Source organism: Balaenoptera ricei, chromosome 15, assembly GCF_028023285.1.
Source record: "Balaenoptera ricei isolate mBalRic1 chromosome 15, mBalRic1.hap2, whole genome shotgun sequence".
In the NCBI taxonomy this organism is placed as follows: Eukaryota; Metazoa; Chordata; class Mammalia; order Artiodactyla; family Balaenopteridae; genus Balaenoptera; species Balaenoptera ricei.
The window spans coordinates 86624346-86649510 of NC_082653.1; the positions used below are offsets into that span (position 1 = coordinate 86624346).

General features: G+C 51.8%; 1 protein-coding gene across 1 annotated transcript in view; it reads right to left on the reverse strand.

Moving 5' to 3' along the window:
* The window catches only part of SDK1 (sidekick cell adhesion molecule 1), a 539910-nt gene that overhangs the window by 213451 nt on the left and 301294 nt on the right, over positions 1 to 25165 (reverse strand). The window contains exons 5-11 of the mRNA XM_059896610.1: positions 20527 to 20638; positions 19664 to 19854; positions 10806 to 10889; positions 7185 to 7379; positions 4435 to 4551; positions 3109 to 3276; positions 1035 to 1137 (exon numbers count right to left, since the gene is read on the reverse strand). Coding sequence (XP_059752593.1) covers positions 1035 to 1137; positions 3109 to 3276; positions 4435 to 4551; positions 7185 to 7379; positions 10806 to 10889; positions 19664 to 19854; positions 20527 to 20638 — 970 coding nt within the window. The remainder of the gene's footprint in view (positions 1 to 1034; positions 1138 to 3108; positions 3277 to 4434; positions 4552 to 7184; positions 7380 to 10805; positions 10890 to 19663; positions 19855 to 20526; positions 20639 to 25165) is intronic.

Genomic DNA, 25165 nt, shown 5'->3' on the forward strand with positions numbered 1-25165 from the left:
AGGTAATCTCTAACTTGTTGGCTTTCGTTTCTTTGTTTTGCATTCAACATTCTTGTAACAAAAGCAAACTTGGTTTCTGAGCTCTGGGGAAACTCCAGAGAGACAGGTAGAGATGTGGAAATTCACGATTTGTCAAACACCTGCCCAAGAAGAGTGAGAACACAGCTTGGTCTCTGAACCCAGTTAGTAACGTGTCTATACGTCAACAGCTACCTCCCTCTGCTCAGCGCGAAATGTTCCAGAAAGAAGGAGAGCATCTTGATTCTGTCACTTGGCTAACTGCATGACTTTGGGGCTAAGGCCAGAGTGAAAATACTAGGATGACTGCATCTCTCTTTCTAGATTCATTTTCAAGGCTGGTTCTGAAAATTAAAAACTATTCTGAAAGTGGCAGCCCTTTGGGAAGAAGCTCGCCACCGACAGCCAGCTGTGTCTGCTGCCGTGTGGCTACCTGGGCTGTCACGTTCTTCATCATGACCGTCCCCGTCTGAGTCAAACAAAGACAGGTGTCACCACCCACTTCGCGGACCTTCACGTCCTCTGGGTCCCTTGGTTCCCCGCAGTTTCCTCTAAATGTGTTAGATAACCGCGGCTGCCTTTCTTCCATGCGGAGCTCCCTCCCTCCATTACACAGTGGAGCCATCCTTGGAGTAGAGAAAGTCCCTCGAGTCTAGCACAGCCCCAGCGCAAACACTGCTGAAATCCCATTCAATCCCTCTGGATTTTTCTCTCACTAAGTATCAGCCTCTGACAAGTACATTTTACAGATAGTGTATTAACCTTGGCAGAAAAATCATGAAAAGCTGTATTGAAGTCATGAAGTGGAACATAGCTCACTGTAAATAATACATAAGGCTGGAGTGGAAAATGGGATTTGTGTGATTAATGATGGAGCCCAGAACTGTAAGATGCCGTAATCAGGGATCTGTGGCTGGAATCAAAGTTCCTGAAATTCTCCCTTCTCATCTCTACTTCAGTTCCCCAGCTCCCAGAATACTAAATGAGCCCCAAACGCTGTAATTGACCGAGCTGACCGGAGAGAAGTGCGGGGGTCGTGGGTGGTCCCACAGTGCAGCGTGGCCGTGGTCCCCTTAATCACCACGCGGTCCTCTGGAGGGTTCACGATGGACGTTCGATCTGGAAAGACACAAGTCGCGACTCAGACAAGATGACGTGCCTGAGCGTTTCCTCCCTCAGGGGGTGACGAGTCGGTCATCTGACATCAAAACCTCCTAATTTTCTCTTATCTCGGCAAAACCAGTGTACATGGAAGCACACAGAAACGTTCAGGGAATTGAAAGCAAGCCTGTTCGCCTCTCAGCTAAGGGAGACGGGCCTCCCCAAGCCCGTCTCAGGTCACCCCCGGACCTCGGACACTCCGGAAGGAAACAAGAAGGAAGATCGTATGCAGATGGTTACCAGGTTCTACATCCTGAGGACAAGTCTGGATTCTTTCCCCAGATTATCAACATTCTGGTAATTTCTACTGTCTACACAGTACGTCATGACTTTGCAAAGTGCTTTCATTTATTCTGTTTTACTTAATCCTCACAACAATCTTGTGAGGGTTGTGATAATCCTTCTCCCAGAGATCAGGAAGGAAAACCGATACTCAGAAGTACAGGGTCTTGCCTGATGCCACGGGGCCAGTAAGCAGCGGGGCCTGGTGCTACGTGCAGGCCTGCAAGATCGTCCAGACCTGCGGCCGCCCGACACTCCACAGCTGCCAGAGCCAAGGCCCCGGAGACGGCCCTGTGGTGTGTGTCCCCACACTGCACGCCTCTCAGGAGGGCGCTGCTCTGGCACCAGGAAAGGAGACGGAACTTGGAGCCACGAGACTGGGTTCAGGGCCCAGCCCGACGGCTTACCAGGGGGGCATCCAGAGACACGCCTCTGAGCTTATTAGTTTTCTTGTCTATGAAAGGGGGTGCTGCGATCCCTCATGCTGGGACAGAACAGCGTAGGTGACGCCTGGGAAGACCCCTGCAGGCCACACAGCGCTGCACCAACCAGTCTAGCGCTATTATAATTCTGAATCTCAGCAGATCCACACAATTTTCCGGTGAGTGACCTACAGAGATGCAGACATCAGTTTTCCACAAGATTTTAAATTTATGGTTAAGTTTTGGGGACACTGGATGAATCAGATGTGGTTGATAGAATAGACCACCAAATGGAACAAAACCTCTTTTTTAGTGCTTCACAATACTGGGAGGATTTGGATTCATTCCTTTTAAACTTGTGATATTTTTAGAACACCCAATAAATGAGAAAGGGTCATTTATCAAAGCGGACACCAACTATATCATAGGAAACGCTAAGCAGATACGAAATAAAGCACAACAATTTAGTCTTTCCTCAAGGATGGTATTTTAACAAATTATTCACTCAGGCAATTTAAAAATTTCTCTCCTCATATAGATGGCTTTACAAAAATCTATTAGTGAGCACTGACTGTCTCTTGCTTTTTTGAACAATAATTTTTTAGTAATATAGATATGGATGAAGCAGAGAGAGAAAAGTTTATCAGCCAGTGAAGCTAAATACTTGGTAATCCAATCCTTATGTTCTGGAAAACAATTTATTCTGCATTTCAGAAACCCGTGTTATAGATAAAATAAAGAGAAACAAAAGCTGGAGGAACCACAAAGATCCTTCAGTTCACTCCTAACATACAGGAAACATCCATATTTAATATACGAGGAATGTTTTAGTGGGCTATAATGATAGTATAGAAAAAATGCTTTCTCTGGGATTTTCATTCTTGGTCCACTTTTCTTATGTGATGCTTATAAGATTAGCCAACCTATCAGTTTTTTTAATTTGAGCTAGTTTTTGGGGTAATATCCCTACTCTACTGAGGTTAAAAAGTTAATCTTTTATCTCTCCTGAAACGCCCCCATTAAATCTTTGAATACATTTTCTAATTATTCTTTTAGAAGCTGAAAAATTAATTACTCAACAGATTTCTCCAAATTAGTTGTAAACATAATGATTCCCCTTTGATTGGATTAGCGAGTCCAAGGGCATATTGACATCCCCAAGCACAGACGACACGCTGATTAAACCGTTATTAACAGAGAGCTCCGCACGGGCTGTGGTCCTTACTCCACACGGTGAGCGTGGCAGACGCGTGCAGGGAACCCTCGGAGTTGGCTGCAAAGCAGGTGTAGTTACCAGCATCCTGGAGTAAGACAGGGGCGATCTGCAGACCCCCAGACTCAAGGAGCGTGAACCTGGGAATCCGCACGGAGCCGCTGGCCAGAATGCGGTTTCCTGAGGACGACAGACAAAACAGCAACGTGAGGACTGCAACGTTCGAGAGAAGGTAATGCTCTGGCCGCACCCAAGAAAATAATGTGAGGAAATAATCAGAAGAAAGTGGAAACTTTATGCACAAAAGTAACCAAAGCAGTTTGCTTTAGCGTTAACTAGAATAACAGAAACCAAGAACATCCTAATCGTCCAATATTGAGAGATTTGGTTAGACAAATTATGATCCATGTATGTGATTGTTTCCTTTGGGTGACTGATTTTGAGTTTTCTTTATATGTGTATGCATTTGAAAAGTTTCTCTACAAAGCCATTATTACATTCTAAATCAGGAAAGACAAAAAGAAAATACATAAAATGAAAGAACCCTTCTTTCTGATTAATCTGTAGCTTCCCAGATCTTTATGTCTACAAGCCACGGCCCCAGTGCACGAGTCATACCTTTGAGAGTTGGGAAGCCACCGAGTGGTTTTCTGGGAGTGAAAAAAGATGTAAGTTTTGAAGTTTCACCCAGATACAGCCCACTAAGCATGACCAGTTAATCTATGAGGATGAACCCAACTCAGCCGGGGTTTGTTAAGGACAGACTACGTGTGCTGTTCATTTAGTGGCAGGTGTGCGGAACGTGTACACAGGGCTGCAGGGGAGCTGCAAAGAGCCCGAGATGTGACACCACTCTTCACAGATGTGACACCACTCTTCACAGGAACTGACACTACAGTCGGATTAAGAGCGCCACACACGTCAAACTGCGGAGGATGCAAGCGATCCTGTGCTAGAGCAGCTTTCTTAGAAATGAAGGCGGACGTAGTCTTAACTGTGAATATTACCAAGGAAGCACGCCTTCATTCACAAAGGGGAAGCTGCAGCTGAAATCCAGAGCCCGTCAGGCCCGGGGCACCCGGTGAAGGGCTTGACGGAGGAAAGCGCCGTTCGCACGGTGTACAGAAATGCGCTTCCTCTTCTAGGCTGTGAGCTGCACGATAAGGGGTCTTGCTCGTCTGACCCCTCCCCATGCCCCTAGCACTGGCCCCGGTGGGTGCTCTGTCAATGGTATTTTACTCTTTACCGAACGAATGAGTGAGAATAACAAACACAACGCGGGGCCGCTGGGCTCGCTTCCTGCGTTGGCCGCGCCCTCCAGCAGCTGTGGGCGCCTACCTCTCCTCCACGCGATGGCCGGCCTGGGAGCCCCGGACACCGCACAGCTCAGGACGGCTGTCGCCCCGTCGGTAACCGTGGTGTCCGCCGGAAGCTGGGTGAAGGCTGGGGCGACATCTAGGCAGAGGAGGTTAACAGTGAAATACTCAGTGCGTCGTCCCTCGGAAACGCTCAAGCCAGCCTGGTGGAGTCGGCCACCTGGGCTTTTACAGAACTAATCACAGAGATAACTGAGCGATAAAAAATGAAAACCTTTCAGCAAGACTACAGCCCTCCACTACCCGTCTCCAGGAAGCACCTATCTTTGTTTACAGCCTAAAGAGAAATACGGTCTCGTGATGTAATGGACACACAAGTGGGGAAGAGCAGGAAGAACTGTTTCTGACCAACGTTAAAGAGGAGAGAGATGTTTATTTAGATAAATCAAACAAGCTGCTTTCATTACGTAAAAAAAATAGAAAAAGCTCATTTCCGAATATCCTACATTGCCCTGAAGATGACACTTTGACACTACCTAGGATCTGTTCTGAAAGTTAAAACAACCAGATTCCAAGGGCTTCAGGGAAGAATTCCTGGGGGGAGCGTTGGGTCTTCCTGTTCACGGGGGACCGCCCGGGCCTCCGGCTCCAGCAGCCCCGAGTGAGAGCCAGGAAGACAGAGGCAGCTCGGGCCGGCTTCGGGGAGGGCTCCGCTGGCTCTGCACTACTTTGAGAAAGATTAAGCCGGAACCCCTGAGTCCCAGCTGTGACTCGCATCGCCCAAATCCTGTGTAGGGGCCCCTGGGGTGCCTGGGCCCATGCCCCCGGGGCAGAAGCGGGCAGGCCCAGTGGACCCCGGGGCAGCTGCCCGCCTCTGCCCTCCCTCCCCACTGGGCGTCCACCTCTGGTGTGAACCCCTGGACGACCTGGGGGCCCCCCAACTGGTCTCTTCTGCTCGTCCCCTCATTGTCGCCCCTACACCAGGTGCGGAGGCCCTGTGAAAGCTTCGGACGACGCCCGGCCGGTGTCCACCTCAGAGCCGCGAAGGCCCCGCTCGCCCGTGCTCGTCGTCAGCGCCCTTGTGCCCGCACACACCGGGGCCGCCTTGTCCCCCCACGCGTCTGTCGGGCACCTGCAGCGCCCACCTCCACCGCGCCTCTCCAAGGCTCCGCAGGGTAGGCCCCTCCCCACCTGCAGGCCTCGCTCCAGTAAGAACCTCTCAACTCAGAGAACCCACCCCGCCCCGCCCGCCCTCTGAAGGGGCTTCCCTGGCCGCTCTGGGCCTCGCCTAGGCTTCCTCTGTGGGGCCCTCACCGCCCTCTGCCATCTCTCCCCTCCCCCAGGACCCTCCGTCCTGGAAGCACGAGAACCTCTTCTTCACGGCGTCCTCTTAGCTCTGTCCCCGAGCCTCAAGGGCCCGGAGTAACTGACACAGATGCTCAATAAACGTTTGTTAAGTGAACGAATAAATACTGATTGTTTTACACACTATTTTTCTTTCATTAAAAGTACTTTAATTAAAAAAAAAAATCCATTTTGCCAAACCCTGTACTTACAAAACAGATATGCAGCATTATCATGATCACGTATTTATTTGTTCACCCTCCAGTTGTCATGGTAACCAGGTTAAGTAGCACTTTCATTTAAATTTCCAAACTGATCCTCCTAAGAACGCTGTGAACTGGGCTGGGTTGGTTCCATTTTGAAAAGAAAACTGAGGCTGAGAGAAATCAGGCGATCTGCCCTGGGTCTCTCCCGAGAGCAGGGTCCGCGAACCACCAGCCCGGGCCAAATCCAGCCCGTCCCTGCTTTCGTAAACGGAGTTCTGTGGAACAGCCACGTCTGCTCAGAATCGTGTGTGCTGCCTGCAGGCTACGACAGCACGGTGAGGAGGAGCAAGAGAAACCAGGGCCTTCAAAGGCGAAAACAGGCACCACCCGGCTTCTCACAGAAAAAGCCTGCCCATCCCTGCCCTACAGCACCCTGGCCCACGATTCCAAACAGGCTTAAATAATGCTAATGGATCAAAACTCAGTTTCTGGCTCAAGTCCCCAGTATTATTTCTGCTGCTTGAAGTGATACTGGTTTCCTATGCTCCACAACGCAGGGGGAATCTGACCCCCGGCCAAGATTGGAGGAAATGACCCCTAGTTCACCAAAACATATGCATGAATATTTCAGGATTGGGTCGGTCCCTTCCTAGTTCTGGCTGACAAGAGCCAGTGGCCACGCACACGCTGACCAGTTTGCTTTCTCCGACGGCTCTCAGCATTTTGCTTCCAAAAGGGCAGACGTGAGAGGTAGAGTTCCCTAATCACTAAACTCTACTTCGTTTTAGAAGAACAACATTACGACTATGGGAGATTAAAGAGAAAACCCACAAATATAATAAAAACCTTTATCTTTACTTTATTTTTCAGAGTGCCAAAGTATTTCTGTTACTGGGACAATAAAAGAAAGTCACAAAAGTACTATAATTGTTCGATAAAACTAAAATAGAGAATGAACATAAAAAATGGAAAAAAGGTCAAGAGAAAAGGACTAGGGACGAGGCGCTCACCTAACAGTCTTCCTAGTTCCGTCCAGAAAGGTGGGGGTTTGTCCCTATGTCTCAATAAAGCAGCGCGTTCAAGTGCTGGGGAAATCAAGGCTCCAGAGGGGCAGGGAGACCGCCCGGGATACGGGAGCTCGGGCTGAACAGACACTGGCATTTTCTGACACGTCCACGGGCCGAGGACTGGGAAGCCCGGCTCTGCAGGGCGTAGTACTCACTGGTGACGTCCAGGTAGGTGTAGGTCTGGACCTCCCCGCCCTCGTTACTGGCGAAGCACTGGAAGATTCCTGAGTCCTCCGGACGCAGCTTCTGGACGCGCAGGCCTCCACTTGACAGCACTTGGTATCGAGGGTTCTGGAGCTTGTTGATGGAGACCGCGTCCTTGAACCACCGGAGGGTGGGAAGAGGGGCCCCTGGGTAGAAGTGAAACAAAAATCATTAAGTTTCGAGAATTCCTTACGTGAGGACTAAGTGGCGGTATTTCAACGGGCATTTTCTCATCTAGTCGTCCCTCCAAGCACCCCGTGAGGCGTCATTTTTCTCATCGTATGTGAAGACGGGGAGGGAGAGGCCCGAAGGGAGCGGCGTGGGGCGGCTGCAGACCCTTCCGGCTCTTCCCACGGCCCGTGCTCTTGCCCAGACGGTTCTGGCTGCGACTGACCTCAGACAGGGCTGGGAGGAAGGTCTCTGCCTCTGCCGCTCGGGCTCGGGGAAGGGTCACCAGGCGGAGACAGGTGGGCCCCCTCCCCCCGCCGACTGTGCCATTGGGCAGAGCACTCAACCCCTCCTTGTCCCTGTAGGGAACAAGGGTCACAGCGACCTCAAAGGTGGCCGTGAAGGTTAACTGGGTCAGGATATGAGTACCTAATGGGGCCCGGCCCATGACGCGAGCTCAGTGGACGGCACCGCTCGCTGCTCCGCATCACAACTAACGACAGCACTAACGCGCGCCGCCTTGGCAACGCCTCCGTCTAAGGAGCGGGCTATCGCTGACCACCCGCGTGTGCGCTGTTCTGGGGGAGCGATTGCTTAGGGAAAGGCATAAGCACAGGAGATGCATCTGGTTCAGGCTGAGGAGACATGAGAGGTCCAAGCTGTGGCTGCAGGAAAAGTCACCTTGGCCCCTGAGACCAGCGCGGGTGCAGCAGATGAGGAGGAGGGTGCAGGGCGCCCCCGACCCTGTACCCAAGAGCGGAGTGAGCCGAGATCACAGCCAAGACTTCGACCAAGAGGGCGAGGGTCACGCGGAGGCTCCGTGCCCAGCTGCCCCGCCTGGGTGCCCCTTCCTCATCCTGATGATGTTACAGGGAAGAACCAGGCCTCCAGGCCGTGAGACTGGAGCTGCTCGCGGTCTCGCCACCTGGAAGGAGGTTGAGGTTGGGGTCGGATGGGGCGTAGGCGGCAGACAAGGTCACTGGGGCAGAACCCAGGTTGGCGACGAAGGGACTGTCCTTAGCCCGGGAGCACGAGGGCCTCTGCTGCTCGCCCCCCAACTGGGTGTGGTCAGTGCAGGTAACCAGGCGGTGACGCACTGTCTCCTGGTGGCCTCGCTGCGTGGGACACACCGGGCTCCTCCTCTTGGTGGCTTTTCCGGGAGCCTTGGGGAACCAGCTGAGGGAAGACTGCTTCCGTTCTCCTTCTTCCTAAACCTGAGCAGGGTCAGGTTACCCAGGGGGGTAGACAAGAGAGCCCGTCCAAGGAACGAGACCACGGCACTCAAGACAAGAGTTCTGGGCTCTGCGGGGCACAGTGTGTTTGTTGTGGCTCTGAGGGAAGTGCAGAACGTCTGGGCTTATTTCTAGATCTCAGATGGCGCTGTGCCTCAGTTTCCCTAATTAGAAAATGAATTTCAATAAAATATCTTGATGTGATTCATGTTGAAAGGCACACGCAAATCCCTTGACTTAAGATGCTATGTAGGTATAAGATGTCTTCTTTAATAAATAAAGTTAATGTCGTGGAATATTTCGAGAGAATGTATTCTCAGATTCTGTTCTTTGCTTAAATTATGCTTCCTGTCACTTTTCATTAAATCAGGAAATTAAAAAAAATCCATTGCAAGGTAAAAGCATAAGCAATCCACGTAAAATCTCATAATAGCAATTACATGATGTAGCTTTCATAAAGAATAACCACTTCGCATGCTGCTATAGTTGCATTGTCAAAAGAAAGAAGTAAATTATATGATGGCAAGGCAAGGCTGAAAGACCCGTTCAGTGTATATTTATAAGCATGTACTTAACAAGCAGTTTACTCTGCAGAAATCATGCCAGAAAAGCAACCTCTTGTCAAGGGGAGAGCCTAACATTGTCATTTATTGAAAAATAATTGTTAGTGTATAGGGAACTAGGAGTATTTCTATTTTGGGGCAATTTAATGTCATACACAGAAATCTTATCCCCACAGTATTGTAGATTCTCGTTTCTAAAATATAAGCACTCTAAATATTTTGTAGCTTCACTTTCACAGAGTTGTTGGCCTTAAAAAGCGGGGGTGTTTATAGAGAAGAGAGAACAATGCAGCCACAGTAAGGCAAAGAGTTCCACTTGAAATTCACAGGACTCTTCTCATTGCTGTCTTCTCCCGCCCTGAGCCCGAGCAGCGGAGGAGAGAAGCAGAGCAGGGGTGGAGACTGCACCCTGGGAGCTGGCGGGACTGGGAACCAGAACCACTAAGGAAATGACTCTTCCGGGCGGGGCAGCTGTTGCAGAGGCTCCGTGGATGGAGGGGAGGGGAGGGGACTCCTGGCCGGACGCCCCTCCCTACGCTGACCCTCAGCACGGTCCTGAGCGGCACTCCCACTCCTTCCCAGAAATGGAAAGTGACCTGCACATCGGTGGTATCTGTTCCGAGTCCCAGGGCCTTGGCTCTCAGGGTCCAGGCCGAAGCACTGGCTTTGGAGCTGGTGCCTGTGGGTTTGGATCCCGTCTCCACCAACACGTGGCCCGAGGCAGGCCGCCTGTCCAGGGCTCAGTGAGCAACGCCCCGGCGCCAGACCGCGGGCGGAGCAGAAGGTGCCTCCTTCATTGTCCTGACTGCGCCTTGAGCGCGTTACTTAGCTTTGCTTCTTAAGGGGCGTTTTCCCATGTACAGAGGGACGTAACGATCTCTCTCTTACGCAGCTGTCCTGAAGATTCACAGAACTGTTACGAATCCTCACCCGCCAAGCTCTTAGAAGAAAAACCCCACCCTTAAGATGAACAGGTGTTAACATAAAGGGTCCTTTTCCTCACTTGACAATCTCCAGAGGACTCGTGAAGTTTTGTTTATGAAATTGCCGTGGAGAGCCTGTCTCTGTCGGGGCGTTTAGCGTAACTACTTGCATGTTGGCCACGAAATGGGAACAGTGGGCAACGAGGGGTCAAGGCTCTCGGGACGAGACGCAGAATTCCCTGAGTGACAAAGGGAAAGTCAACTCAAAGCTGAAAGGGGGGAAAAACAGAAGATTTCCTATCCAAGAAGTTAAAACAATCTCTCTTCTCTCAAGTGGGCGTGGTCACCAGTCCCGCTCACCCCGTGGATGAGAATGAACTTCCTGCCCCAAGTCTTAGGGGTCGCGCGCTTGCAGAATCAGAGCCTTTGAAGGGAGTCAAGGGGACAGGACTTCGTCTCTCTCTGTTGGGATGGACAGGGTAAGGCTTCCTTGCTGTTCCCTTGGGGAAATATTACCCCTGCTTTGCAGGTTACATGCCCAGCAACTGAGTTCTACTGCACGCCAGCGGCCCCGTTTCTAATCGTCACGGTCCACTTGCCGCTATCCAGAGGACGGCTCTGCCCTGGAGATGCCATTTCTGTTCCTCCACCACATCGCTGCTTGCCCTGTGGCTCCCCGCACTCACCCATGGCTCCACACACGATGTCCACGGTTTCTTCTACTTCCACTAAAATCCGGCTCTCGGGTTCCTCGGTAAAATACGGTGGCTCTTTAAACAAGAAAAAACCGAAACAGCCCGTAAGCCAAAGAGGTATATTTCAGAAGACCCTTACAGCCTACAAGAGTTTGAGCTCCTTTTAAAAACTATTTTTGAAAACTTCATTAGTTACCATCGTGCACACAGACTCAGAATTCGGTGCACAGAGGCCAAAGGCAATTTATAGTCTAAGGTTTTGGAAAGCAAATTACTACTCAGGGCAATGGCTACTTTTCAGTTTATGGGCTTGAATAATGGAATATCTTAATTCACATTTTAGAAGGACTATCCCATGAGGTTCATAAAGGTTTATATTTACAGCACAGTATTTTATAGCCTAGTTTGCTTCAGTATCTAAACTAAACAACAACTCAGGAAGCATGTCAAATAAAGCACCACAGACAGGCACCCAGCCTGTTTCAGGGAACAGGGCAGCCTATTAACATATTTTTTAAAGTCTTAGCAGTTCTTCTTCTCCAAAATATAGATTTAATACTTCAGTGGAATGCAAAATAATAGCTAAGAGAAGAAAGAAAATGGGTCTCTCATCCATCTTCAGTAGCAAAGGAAACCCAACCACTTGCATATCTCCAGACACCCTGCTCGCCCGCCTGTTCAACAGCAAAAAAAAGCAGTGGTTGTATTAAACAATGAATTTCCTTGGAGATTAAACTGCAATATTTTTCTCAGTTTATTCAGCAGGAATTCAACGGTGGCACGGCCAAGTTCGAGGAGTATTAAGGTAGTAGTGATTTCATTATCATGATAACAAAGGGCCGTTGTATTCACTTTCCGTGTGATAGTTTCCAGGCGCTGTCTTCCAGAGTGGTTTATTTCCACTGTAATTGTGTCGAATGTGGATACTATAGCTTGGCCTGCCTCTTGTATTGACTATATCTTTAAAACAGGGTGGGACCTAAAAGACGAAAAAGAGAAATGAAAACTTAGCATTTCAAGGAGATGATTAAGGAGACAAGGCTGAAGGCTCCTCACTGGAAGCAGTCAGGTATCAATCCTGCAATTACCTGCATCGCTCAAGCAGAAACAATCTGCTGAAGGAACCAGTCTGGCTGAGGCCACGGCTGCAAATTCACTAGACGGAGGCAGATTCTCCACTTAGTTGTGTGTGTGTAGAGACCAGGCCTCAAGAAATACTGCAGAGAGCCCATGTCTCTTCAAGCTGGTCTTCATCGTACACTGCTGCGTGCACACTCCTGCGTGCACATTCAGCCGCGTCTCCTGCGTCCATAACAACGACAACAGCGTTGCTTATGCTCTAACTACACAGCAGCTGCACCCTGCCAAGGCCCTGGTGTGCAGGTCACGCCTCATTTTCATCAGCAAACGCTGAAGTTGATATCTACCCCTGTGGTCTGGTTAAAGGGATGTGAGGGGAAAGGAAAAGAACTAAGCTAAAGCATCAACATCTGCTATGACGGATTACAGTTTTCCTTTCTTAACTTACACATTTTATTTTGAGATCAGTGGAGAGTCCCACGCATTTGTAATAAATAATAGAGATCTCTTGTGTCCTTTACTTAGTTTCCCTCAGCGGGGACATCTTGCAGAAACTATAGTCCAACCAAGATACTGAGAGTGAAACGCGTAGCCTGTTGTATTCAACGTCCCCCCCCCCAACCCCGCCCCCCAGCCTTGGTTGTTCTCGTGTGTACGACTCGTGCAGGTCTGTGCACCCACACCACGGTCAAGATGCAGAACGGGTCCACCACCACCAGCCTCCTCTACGCTGCCCTTCTGTAACCATGCCCACCCCAAGGTCCCATCCTGAACCTCTGGCAACCACGCATCTGCTCTCCATCTCTATAATTCTGTCCTTTCAAGAACGTTACATAAATGGAATGATACAGTATGTAACCTTTGGAACTGGCTTTTTCCACTCAGCATACTTCCCCTGAGATTCTTCCAAGAGGAGTCACACTTCGGTGGGAAGAATCCATACCTATAGATGCTCAACGTCTACAGGACCAGACAATTCCCGAGGCGCTGATTGCGGGTGCTGTCGGGCACCCTGGCCGACGTCCCGGGGCTGTGCTCCCTTGCCCTGCAGTGCCCAGGTCTTCCCCAAGTGCTGGGGGGGAAGCCCCCAGGGCCAGAGACAACGGGCCCCCCTCACATGGTGACCTGAGGCTGGACCGAGCTGACTGAAGGCCCGGCTCTGGGACTGCAGGTGCCTTAGGGACCCCCGGGCCTGCTCAGGGCGGCTCCTCCGCGAGCGCCGTCATCCCCGCCCGGCCCGTTCCCCGGGGCGCCCGGCACGGGCTCACGGCTCCGTACCCTCTGTGGCCCTGAGCTCAGGGCCGCGGGGCCCCCTGGCGCGTCCCGTCGGGTGGCCTGCCAGAGCTGGCCAAGCGCTGTCTGTCTCCTCCGCAGCCGACACCCAGGCAAGTTTTAGTGGCTGAAAGCAGGGAGGCCAGGTCTGCTCACTCATTTATTGATTCTCCTGCGTTTTTCAGAAAGTCTTCCAGGTGCTGAGCGCTCAGAGCAGCCGCGGGGCTGCCGAAGCCCTCACAGGCCCACGCGGCTTCCAACGGTAATGTCATCTCTCCCACATGCACGCGTTACCACTCCTCTCCCTGCTGACCCCGTATTCCAACCCAGCTCAACAGCGCCCCCAGCTACTTCTGCGAATAGCTGTCTATAAGGAGAACAGTGGGGGAAAGTACCGGGCGTACCAGCCAAGAAAGACTGAGGTGACTGGTGGGGAAAACCTGCTATGGACGAGTCATCCCCGCCGTGGACTTTTCAACCACTTAATCTTCAAAGGGCAAGTGCGCGTCTTAGCTAATCAGCAGCAACTCTGTCTGGAAAGGGTACCCTGCCAACGCAGGCGCACACTAGACTTTCAAAGATTTATGGCGATTGCAGCCGATAAAACCGGGGACTGAAACTAACACTTTGACCTCTTTTGAAACAATACGAAGCCGTCAGGAGAACGCTCTCATCCCGCGCGACACTGGCGTGTTAAGGATAGGCCAGCCATGCAGGCTGTCGTCCACATCCCCCGGGGGCCGCGGGCAGCTCCTCCAGTCAGCACAGCAAGCCTCCAGCCCCCCGACCTCACGGCTTGAGGCAGGGCTACCTCCCAGGCAGCCCCCGAATTAGGATCCCTCAGGCTCTCCTGCCCTTGATGCTGGGCTTTGCCTCCTGCACCATCCACCCCCCAACCCCGGCTCACGGCACAGCCCGGAGATGCCCCCTCTGCCGTCTGCCCTTCTCCCAGAGCGACCGTCTCGGGAAGCGACAGAGCCCGTGGTGTGTCCTTGACTCGCCACCGTCATCCACGCTTGGGTGCCTTTGTCCACTGGGGTGGGCAGAATGCCCCCAGGAGACGTCCACCCCCAATTACCGGTACCTGTGAACATGCTACGCTACGCGGCAGGGGGACTCTGCTGATGTGACTGAGGTCGTCGATCTAAAAACGGGGAGATGATTTCAGAGCAGCTGGGCGGGCCCAATCTCATCACAGGGACCCCTAAGAGCAGAGAACTTTCTCCAGCTGGCAGCGGGAGCGACGGCGGGAGCGACGGCTGGAGGGGACGTCAGAGATCCGCGGTGTGAGGAGGACTCGGCCAGCTGCTGGTTCTGAAGGCGAAGGTGGCCGTAGCCAGGGATGCCGGTTGTCTCCAGAACCTGAGAAAGACCCACCAACAGCCAGAAAGGAAACAGGCCCAGTCCCACAGCCGCATGAACTGGATTCTGCAGCCCCTGGGTGAGCCGGGAAGTGGATCCTCCCGGGGCCTCCGGAGAAGAACCCAGCCCAGCCAGAGCCTTGGTTGCAGCCTTGGGAGGCCGGGAACCGTGAGGCGACACATCTGTATTATTTTAAGCTGTTGAGTTTGTGGTCCTTCCTCACAAGAGCAACACAAAGGCCATCACTGGTCCTGGCTCCTCCCCGTGGACCAGCCTTTCTCAAGTCGCCTCATTGGCAAATTCAGACCGATCTTCAAGGCCAGTCCTCGTGTTCCTTCTCCAGCAGAGGCTCCCTGCCCTCCTCGGGCTGGGTCTGCCCCACCCACGTACCCCCTGGGACCGATGACGCACATCTGTGTGACGCGGCCACCACGCTGGCGGCTGCTTCAGGGAAGGGCGTGGCTTAGTCATCTCTGTGTTTTAGCACCTGCCATCATCTCTGGGAAGACACTTAGAAACCGCTCACTGGAGAAGAGACAGAGGAGACACCCACAGACTTGAGGACCCCGAAACTCCTTCAGGGGCGGAGACACATTTAACTCGTCTTCCTCCCACCCAGGCTGGTGCTCCCGCTGGGTGCCTGGCACGCGCTCTGCGCTGGTGAATGACAGGTGGTGAGCGGAGAAGCAGAGGATGGCAGGGGAGCCTGGAATTGGAGGCGTGTGGAAGAGTTCACACCCTGCTCCCCAGACAGAATTCCTGCTCACCTCGGGGTGCCAGGAGCTGCCCATGCTGCATCCAGGAGCAAGTCACCCCAGCATCGTTTGAGGTTTGTCTCACACGACTTTTCCTTTTGTTTAAGGAACAGTTCTTTAATAGTTCCTTTCTGAGCTTTAATCAGTGATAAGATGCCAAACGGATAAGTTCTACAGTTGGTGATAGGATGCCAATAATTTCGGTGCTTCTACTATGGGTCGTATGTGAAAACTATAAAAAAGACATCTTAGGCTTTTCTTACACCGATGTGACGAGTTACCAGGCAGGTGCTCTGTAGATCTCCGGGAGGAGAGGACTAGGCCCCCTGCAAGGTTCTCTTCCGGCCCGAATTGCCGTGAAAGCCCCTCCCTGCCAATCCCAGGGGTGCCCCCTCACCCCCTGCCTTGCCGAGGGTCTTAGCACTCACTGTGTGGAACCATAACTGCTGCGTGAAGGGACCGCCTTCCGCGTAAGACCCTGGACGCCGGGACTAGCACAGCATCGGGGGGGCCGACTCAGTAAAGACCTCTGTGTCGAGCGGAGGGAAGGAAGGACGAGAACAAGGAAGGGAGGAAGGAATCTGTGTTGCAAACAAACATCTAAGGGACGCTCAGTCTCAGCTCTAGGAGAGCAACTTCTCAGTTGCGGCGCTGCTATCAGCAGAGAGGTGTCACAGGTAACTTGTTATTTTAATAGTAGTTCAGATATTGGGGCTTCTGCATGATGCATGTATAAAAAATCAGAAGAGACCTGAGGTATCCAGAGAAAGCTCTGTACAACTGTCATGCCCACCCACCCGAGTTTCTGAGCGGGGGCTGAAGGAGGCATTGCGGCTCGGGCAGGACACGCGTACGCGTGGCCGTGCTGTGCGTGGGACCAGATCCGTCAGTCTGGACGGAGGTTGAGACGTTGCAGCATTGGTAAGAGGCATCATCGTTTTGTTTACACCCAAGAAAGAAGAAATGCTCCCGTGGGTTGTGAGGCACATCCTGATTTCGGAGGCTGCAAGCGTGGAAGATGTGTCATGTCACCGCTGTAGGTAAAGCACTAAGGGTGACGTGTGTCACCGCGGAGTCCTACCAACAGCTCCCAAAGCTGCCATTTCAGTCCTTCTGTGCCCGTTACTTCACATGATCCTCACAATACGAGCCGGAATCATCTTCTGCAGCATCCACGTTTCACAGACGTGCACGCTGAGGCCCCCGGAGGCCAGCGAGCGGTGCAGTGAGGACCTGGGCGCAGTTCCGCCTCCAGAGCCTGTCCCATCACGCACGGAGCATCAGTGACCCCGAGAGTGTCCACTCTCTGCAGGACAACAGCTGGCACAGCGTCACTCCTCTGCCTGGTGCACAGTCTGAGAGGTCACAGAGGCAGGCGGCGACCACTGAGGGAGTCCTGAGGGACATGCAGACCCACAAGGCAGGGAAGGTGGGACCCGGGCGGGAAAGGCCATTCGTCCTAAGCACAGGTGCTCGGGGCTCTGAAGGGCGACGGTCCAAGTCTTGGGTTGGCCTCCCTGAGAAGCAGACCTGAGTCAGGGTTCCCTGCCAGTGGTTTATTTGGGAGGCGATGGGAACACCATCAGGAGGGCGGGAGGCCGGCTGAAAAAGAGCATGTTACCAAGGCAGCTCCCGCTGTAGGTGACTGAGCTTATGCCGCTGGGAAACTCTGGAGGCCAGTGAAGACCACAACCTCCAAGTTACGTCCCCACCTCAGGGGTGAGGAAGCTTGGCCGATGATACTCCGGTCCACGTGGCGCTGGACTCACGCACGCCAGGGGGTGTGGATGCCAGCACTTCCAAACTGTCACACGGCGGGTGCCCTGGCCTCACCCTGGGGCAGCCCTGGCTCCAGTGGCCAGGGGACGCAGTCAGGAAACGGGCCCTGAGGCGTCTGCCTCATTGCGTGGGGTGTGCGGTGTGTGGGCAGGTAAGGAAACGAGCGGTGAAGCGACAGCCGCAGACCCTCCGCAGGGCAGGTGGAGGAGACCGTGGACCGCCAAACCCAGGAGGCCGCTTTCCCTGCTGTGTGCAGAGTCGCGTGTGTGACGCCGTCTGCAGTCAGACCCGAGCTCCTGTTTAAACATCAGAAATTAAGCAGTGCAGCAGCGGAGTTGACAGGTGGGCTGAACAGCCTGTCTTGTCTCATCAGTAAGAAACAGGAGTAAATGGAAGTCAATCTGTGTCTGCTTTCTTTCATCTGCGTGTTCATATCGATAGTTCCCCGCACGGTCCCACCAGTGACAGGGCCGTGGAACCGGGACCAGGGTTTCCTGGGGATCCCTCCCTCCATGATCGCTGGGCTCAGGGCTATAATCTCCCAAATCACTCTGAATTGACAGAGGCTCTTGAGGGCTTTCCCAGGATGATTCAACCACAAAATCCTACCTGTCACAGCAAATTCTTATGAATAAACGGGATTCAAATGAACATCATAAAGGTACACAAGTGTGTCCGTGTACCTTTAAAAGCCAGAACACGGAGAGATAGCAACTCAGGAGAATACAGAAACAACCTGCTCTGGAATCCAGATGGAAGTGCAAAACCCAAGTTCACGTGACAGATTTAAAAATTTTTCTTTTCAATAAATTTATTTATTTATTTTTGGCTGCGTTGGGTCTTCGTTGCTGCACGCGGGCTTTCTCTAGTTGCGGAAAGCAGGGGCTACTCTTCGTTGTGGTGCACCGGACTTCCCATTGCGGTGGCTTCTCTTGTTGCAGAGCATGGGCTCTAGGCGTGCAGGCTTCAGTAGTTGTGGCACGCAGGCTCAGTAGTTGTGGCGCGCAGGCTCTAGAGCGCAGGCTAAGTAGCTGTGGCACACGGGCTTAGTTGCTCCGCGGCACGTGGGATCCTCCCAGCCCAGGGCTCGAACCCGTGTCCCCTGCATTAGCAGCTGGATTCTTAACCACTGCACCACCAGGGAAGCCCTTAAATATTTAAAAAGGGAATTATAATGGAAACAAACGTTCTAGTTTACAGGGAGATAAATTTCTTCTCTTGCTTAAATTACCTTGAAATGTTTTAACACGATATAGTCCTGTCTGCTGGAGATTTACACGTTTACAATTTTGATTTGGGTTCAATCTATAACGCGCTGTGCTCATGTAGCTGTAGATCACCCCCGACAGAAAGGTCCTCGCCGGGAATGGGGATGGGGTATTGACATCTCTAAAGCGTGGATGAGAAAGGGAGCAGAGAACCAGCTCTGATCCCTAGTGGAGAATCAGCAATGATTTGTGACTCAAAACCTGCCTTCTCTGATGCTTTTAAAATTCGTGCACATCTTTCAGAGGGGCTGACAGGTTTGCATCACTTGAGTTTGGCAGTCATTTTCAGGCCACAGAGCCGTTTCCTAATGATTTAAAGGAATGTGACACACTCAAGGCAAACTGCCTTTTATGCAGCATTTCTTCACACTCTTGCTAATTTTTTATGAAAACACAAGCTTTTATTTTTCCTTAGTTTGCAAAGTGGCAAACTGCAAAGTATGTTACGTGAGGGGTGATTGCTCTCAAAGGGCTTTCTGCTTATGTGGTCCTTCCTGTTCTCCATCTGCCTTGTTTGGATTGAGAGGAGAGAAGCAGAGATTCTCCCACCTGGAGTGGACCCTGAAGGCACCGCTTATCAGCAGTGGCCACTAGACAGGTCACTGCGACAGTGACCACAGCCACTGCAGAGGCCTAAACGTATTATAGCAGCTGAAGAGACGAGAGAAATAAAGGCCTTTGCCTCACAATTTAATGTAATCTTATCATAATCTGAAAATAGACTGAGGATTCCCTTAGTCTGTGTACAATGCACCTTCCTAAACATCGAGATTTCCCAGCGTTTAGAGCAGCTCAAATGTGCCTAATTTTGTCTCCTTTGTCCCTGGTTTAAGAATAACACATGATTCTAGGAAGCCTCTCTGTTCTCACTTTCTAATTTAACAAAAGGTAACACCCAAGACTTTCTGACTTGCTTCTGGGTCAAAAAATAAAAAATAATGGTCATAGATTAATCTCTGAACATTGATCATAACGGCCAAATAAGAGTTATAGAAAAGCCTCATGGCAGAAAGGTCAGCACAGGGAGGTGATAAACATGCCAAGGATTTCGACACTCTATTTCCCAAGCTTTACGATTGGACGTTTTCAGAAGAACGGTTCTTGGGAGTATTCAGAACATCAACTCTTTGGACTTAATGCATTGATATTCTTGGGAAAGAAGAATAGGCTGAATCTGGGAGATAAACTCAACTTCACTTCCATGTGCTGAGTTAAAAACAGTCGGTGGAACACAGGTGTTAGCTACGTTGTTTCCATGGCCTGGGGTGTGCTGCCGCTCTCCGAGGATGCCCTCCGAGGATGCCGATGCCACCACTTCCAGTTTGAGCCTTACCTACGATAGAAAGGAAGGCTTTGGCTGTGGCGGGCTCGAAAGCGCTCCCTGCCAGCGCCGCCTCGCAGACGTACTCCCCGACGTCTGAGGAGGTCGGGGTGCTGATGGTGAGGCGTCTCCCGAAGCTGTGGAGCCCACTGGTGACTCTCACCCCGTTTCTCTTCCAGGTCACACTCAGCTCCTCGACGGGCCTGTGAGAACGAAGGGCTTTAGTGACAGTAACTGTGGATCATGTAGATGGCAATAATAATCATTCTACCAGGAACCATGGTGGGTTGAACAGTGGACATTTAAAAATCAATCCAGGTATAACTCTACTCCCTTAAGGCACACGTCAGCGACACAGGCTGCTCAAGGGCTATTGAGCAAGGATAGCTAATTGCAGCAGCGATGGACCATAAGTGCTAATGATTCCATTTGCTCAGGAAAAGAATGTTTAAAACAAATACTGCTAGGGGACATGCTACATGGGAGGCGTGATCACAGGGACTCCATTCCGGAGCGACCACTAATGGGGCTGAGAACACCTACGACAACAGAGGAGAAGAGAATTAACTCTTTCCTTTGCACCCAAAGGAGAGCAAAGCTCCTCTCTGCTCCTCAGCCAGAATCTAAGAAGAGACCCTCTACCATGACCCAGAGCTAAAGTGAAAAGCGCTGCTTTCCAATACAAATATTACCTTCAATATAAATACTGCAGAACAAGGCCCGGGACAGGTCAGCACACCCACGTCCTATCTTCCCATACGCACTGTGCCCACAGCCCAGCTGGATGAAAAAGACCACCATTGCTGGGAGAGCCAGCCACACGCAGGAGGTGTTGTCATGGGTTGTTACTCCCCGTGTGGGGGATTGGCACGCACCTGGCATTGGCTATGCATTCCAAGGTGGTCTCACTGGACCCGGCCACCACGCTTCTGTTGCTCGGGGGGATCACGATGACGGGGGCCACGGCTTCAGGCGTGCCAACATCTCCTGTGGCAGAGAGAGCAGAGGCCCGTGGAACTCTCTGAAGTACAGAAGGTGTGAGGATTGGAACGTGACACGAGAGTCTCGTCGAGCTGCTCCGACAGGGCACCCAGCACCGCGGGACCCGACCCCAGCCCTTGAGGGGCACTCGGTGTGGTCCTGGTCCGTAAACACACGTCCCGCCCAGGGACCATGGGCACCGAGCGCTCCCGCTGCTTCTCCACACATCGTGCCCATAAAGGGCTTTAGACTGCTGTGCATTTTCCAAAATGCTTGCTGACTTTATGAATTTTAGACTTTGCTGACTGAGTTACCTGGTCTACCCACTACTTTCAAATCCGTTCACTTCCACAAATATCTCACGCACCAGGCCCTCCGCTGGGCACGTGTGTGTTTGGAAAGCGGCTGCTCTCTGACTTGGGCCCGAATATGGTCCCCGGAGCAAAGACATCCCATGAACCAAGGGCTCAGTTCTGGGCGTGCATGTTTAATCCCTTCTCTCTGAAAAGTAAATATTCCGACTCCATCTCTGTTGTGTGAGTATCAAACTATAAATAATTTAGCTCATATCTCTGGTGACAAGGGAGAAAAAAAACACAAGATGTTTTTGCCACTTTTCTCTAAAATACAAGTAATACCAAAATTAAACTACGTGCGCATTACTACTGTTTATTTAGGGAAAATGAAGACCGATCAAACATTTTGAGAACAGGACTTTCAGTAAAGGGTGGAGATGGAAGAGGCTGGAAATAAAAATAAATTGACATCACAGCAAATGCCCAGTGCTTCCTGGAGGACCTCATGCTGCAGAGACCCGCCACCACTGCGAGCAGCTGAGGAGAGCCGTGGAAGGTTCCAGCTGCCGGCAATGCGGTCAGGGCGTTGAGAGAGAACAGGGGGAGAAAAGAGGACTGGCCTCTAGTCAGTTTCCCACAGCTCTGAGTCCTGCTTTCACTGCCTAAGCAGCATGAGATTCTGGAATTAAAGGTTCATGTGAATTAAAAAAAACAAACAGCTTGAGGCGGGCAGAGCCAACTAATCAATTTTTTAACCCTATGTATCGACTAGTTACTGCGAGGCTGTTTCAGGTCCTCGGGGCTCCTGGCAAGTGCCGGCAGCCTTCCCCTCCCCACGCCCGGCAGGGCCTCCCGGGGACCTTCCCGCCGCCGACACCCTCGGCTTGTGAGACTGGGGATGGTGGGGCTGGTTATCAGACCGCCGAGGATGCTGGAGTACAGACACGTTCGTGACAAAGGCTGAATGCCTGCCTGTCATCTGTGAAAGCCGCGGATGAGGAGGAATGACCTGAGCAGCTAGTATTTGCAAACAGTCATGTGAAGTGAAGGAAAGCAGCGGGGTGCGCAGAGGTCGCCGAGCAAGGTGCTAATTTGGCATGAATCAGCGCTCCGCCTGGCACCGGAGAGGAAGCCCGCGCTCAGCACTTGTCGCCGCCCGGAGGGCAGTGTCCCCCCCCCTCCACCCCCCCACCGGCGGGCGGCTCAGCCTCGCCTGCGCGCTGACCCCGAGAGACCCGCACGCGACAGACAGGTCAGCGCCAGGCCCGAGTTCACAGCCCAGGGGACGAGCGAACGGCAGGACGCACGAGCTGCTCCGCGCTCCGCGGTGATTCCAGCCGCCCCGGGGAAAGCGGAAGTCGTCCGTAATTGTGATTCACACGGAACAGCAACTTCTATCTGTACGGCTCTCGTGGCCCAAACCATTACACGATTTCAAGAGCCCTCACCCATGGGGTCGACAGGACGAGGCGAGCGAGCAGCTCGGCTCGGGGCTGGTAAATGTCAGCCTGCCCTCAAACCCGGCCTCTTTGTTCTGTCTGGTGATGCGGGAGTCACACATGACGCTCGGAGAAGTAGGTGCCAGAGATGCAGATAAAACGTGACGGTTCCTAAAAAGTGCATTTCTAACACACATGCCGGCAAAGCGACCTTGACTTATGGAAACTACAACAGAAAGATCAAAGCAAGGTCTTGTGATTGAGGAGGCTGTGCGTTTTCTACTGAAACTTAACATTTCAGTCAACTTTCATGTAAGCTCCCAGATTCCACATCTCTCGGTAGCAAGGATGGTGCTCATTGTAGCACACGATGCTGGCACACTTTCGTCATTTAAAAAAAAAAAAGTTTTAAAATTTCAGTCAAATTCGTATGAGCACGTGGATTAAAAAGAACAACAGAGAGAGGCTTAAAACGAAACGTAACAACCCAGCCCTCCCCCAAATGTGACTTTTAACTTGTCAATGGGCAACTTTGCTTCAATCAGGCGGGAGGCTCAGTGCTGTCCTGAACGGACCCTGAACCCCCGAGTGCAGAGTTCTTTCCTCTGGGGCCATTCATTCTCAGACGGGGGGGTCCTTACCTGTCTGTCTGTCTGTCTACTCACCTTAGCTGCCGAGTACTCTACAGTGGGAAGTAGGAAGCAGACTGTCCCAGACACAAACCATTAACTACCCTGGCTCTAGCTCTGGGTCATAACTAGCCCCACGGTGGCCAAGTCCGCTCCCCAAGCCGAGACCTTCTCCGCCCACCCCCACGGGCATCATTCCTCCATCCAGACCCCTGTTTCATCTCTCAGTCACTAACAGCGCCTTCTTGTCCCGTGGGCCTCCGTCTCTTCTTCCTGTACTGCATTTTAGCGGGTTTTTACTTCTTTTTTAAGTGAGAGGAGGTCATGGATGTGCATTTTTAACCTGCCAAGCTGACTTTTCTACCAATTTTTTTCCCACGTTCAATTTTTAGAAGAAAAATGCAAAGAAGACTATCTGGGCATTTTTAAAAGAATAAAACGACCTCTTCATTTCTGGTACTCCCACGGTGTCTAAGATATAATAAGCACTCAACAAAGACTCAGTGATTGGTTAATCTTTGATAAATATTCTACAATAATGAGCCACTACTACCACCACCAGGAAAATTACCCTCTCCTTCAGGGTTCCACATTTTAAAAAAACATTTTTAAAATACCATATGCCAATGTATTAAGAATTATTGCCAAGAAGAACGAAAACAAAACGGGAAGCGGGAGGGAAACTGTACTTCACCAAGTTCCCACACGGCCGCTCAACATTCTGTTACGCGTTTACATTTACAAATGTTGCCCAATTTAATCTAACAACAAGCTATTAAGATAGCTATTATCATCCCCCTTTTATGGGTGAGAAAATTGAGCCCCAAAGTCACATGACTAACATGGTAGAGAATGGGTTTTAAATAGAGGAATGTCTTCATCCAAAGTTCATAATCTTTCTTTCATATAACGATGTTTCCTCCTAATAAAAACTCTGGTTGTGCTCAGTTAACCAAAAATTAAATGAGCTAGAACACTCCTTCCCCCGAGCATTTCCTTAATTGAGACTTTACTGTAGCGTTTTCAACCGAGCGTCCCCCAGGTTGGTTGAGGTGGGTGGGAGGTGAAGGCATCGAAGCAAGAGAGGGTTTCTGCCGAGGTCAGCAACAGTTGGTGCTAGGTAGCTTCAAAGGCAGAAGGGCGAATGCTTCGTAGTTACGGGAAGACAGGCTCCTGGCAGAGGGAGATGGGGCCCACTCCTAGTCAGTTTCCCACATGAACCCCTTAATCACTGGAGAGGCTGAGTAGAGAGGAGCGGGCCAGGTCGCATTTAATTAAACAGTACATTTAAAGAACATCAAATCTCTCAGACAGAAGAAGAAAAAAAAAAAAAGTTCAAAGTCTACCAGAACCGCTAAGCTGTGGAATTACTGCAGATAAAGGAGGATGAAGGGCACACAGCCTGATTCCCTGCAATCAAGACAGTGCCTGCGGTGGGAGAGCAGCGTACGGATAAAGGGCAGGTCACACGGACCCGGGGTCAGGAGCACAAGGAGGGGTGGGAGGTGGTGACCGAGACCGGGAAGGAAGGAACCAGCCCCGCGGACATCTGGGGGCAGAGTCAGAGAGTCAAACTCTGGAGACAGAAGTGGGCAAAGGAGGACACAGGAGCTCAGCCAGGTGACAGCAGGAGCCTGGGGGTTGTGAGGAAGAGAACTGAGTTTAGAATCCGGTGGAAATACTCTGGCTCCCAACGGGAAGCAAGTTACTCAACTTCTCCGAGCCTAATCTTCCTGATTTGTAAAATGATGCCCGTTTCACGGGGCCGTTAAAACCAGGAGTACACATTTGACACTCTCCCTTTCGACGTATGTTTGTATGTGTACACTTCGCACGTCAGACGGCGTGTGGCGCACAGGACGTGCCACGGAACTCGAGGCCGTAGCACCACGGTGAAGGGGAGACCGAGGCCCTCAGTCCCTGCTCTGGCCCGGGGTTTCCCGTCTCTCTGCCAGGACGGCCTCCCCGCAGGCGCTCTGAAGGCCTGTGCGCCCTGGCTGTGAGGCTGCGGGGGGCTGGACCTCGAGGGGCGGCCCGCAGCCCTGCTCGCGGCCCGGGAGGTGCGAGCCCGCCTGCAGGCTGGGGGCCCACACGTCCCCACGCGCCTCCTCATGCAGGTCTCCACAGCTCACTCAGAACACAGCCTCTTTCTTTCAAAAAAAGAGCCTA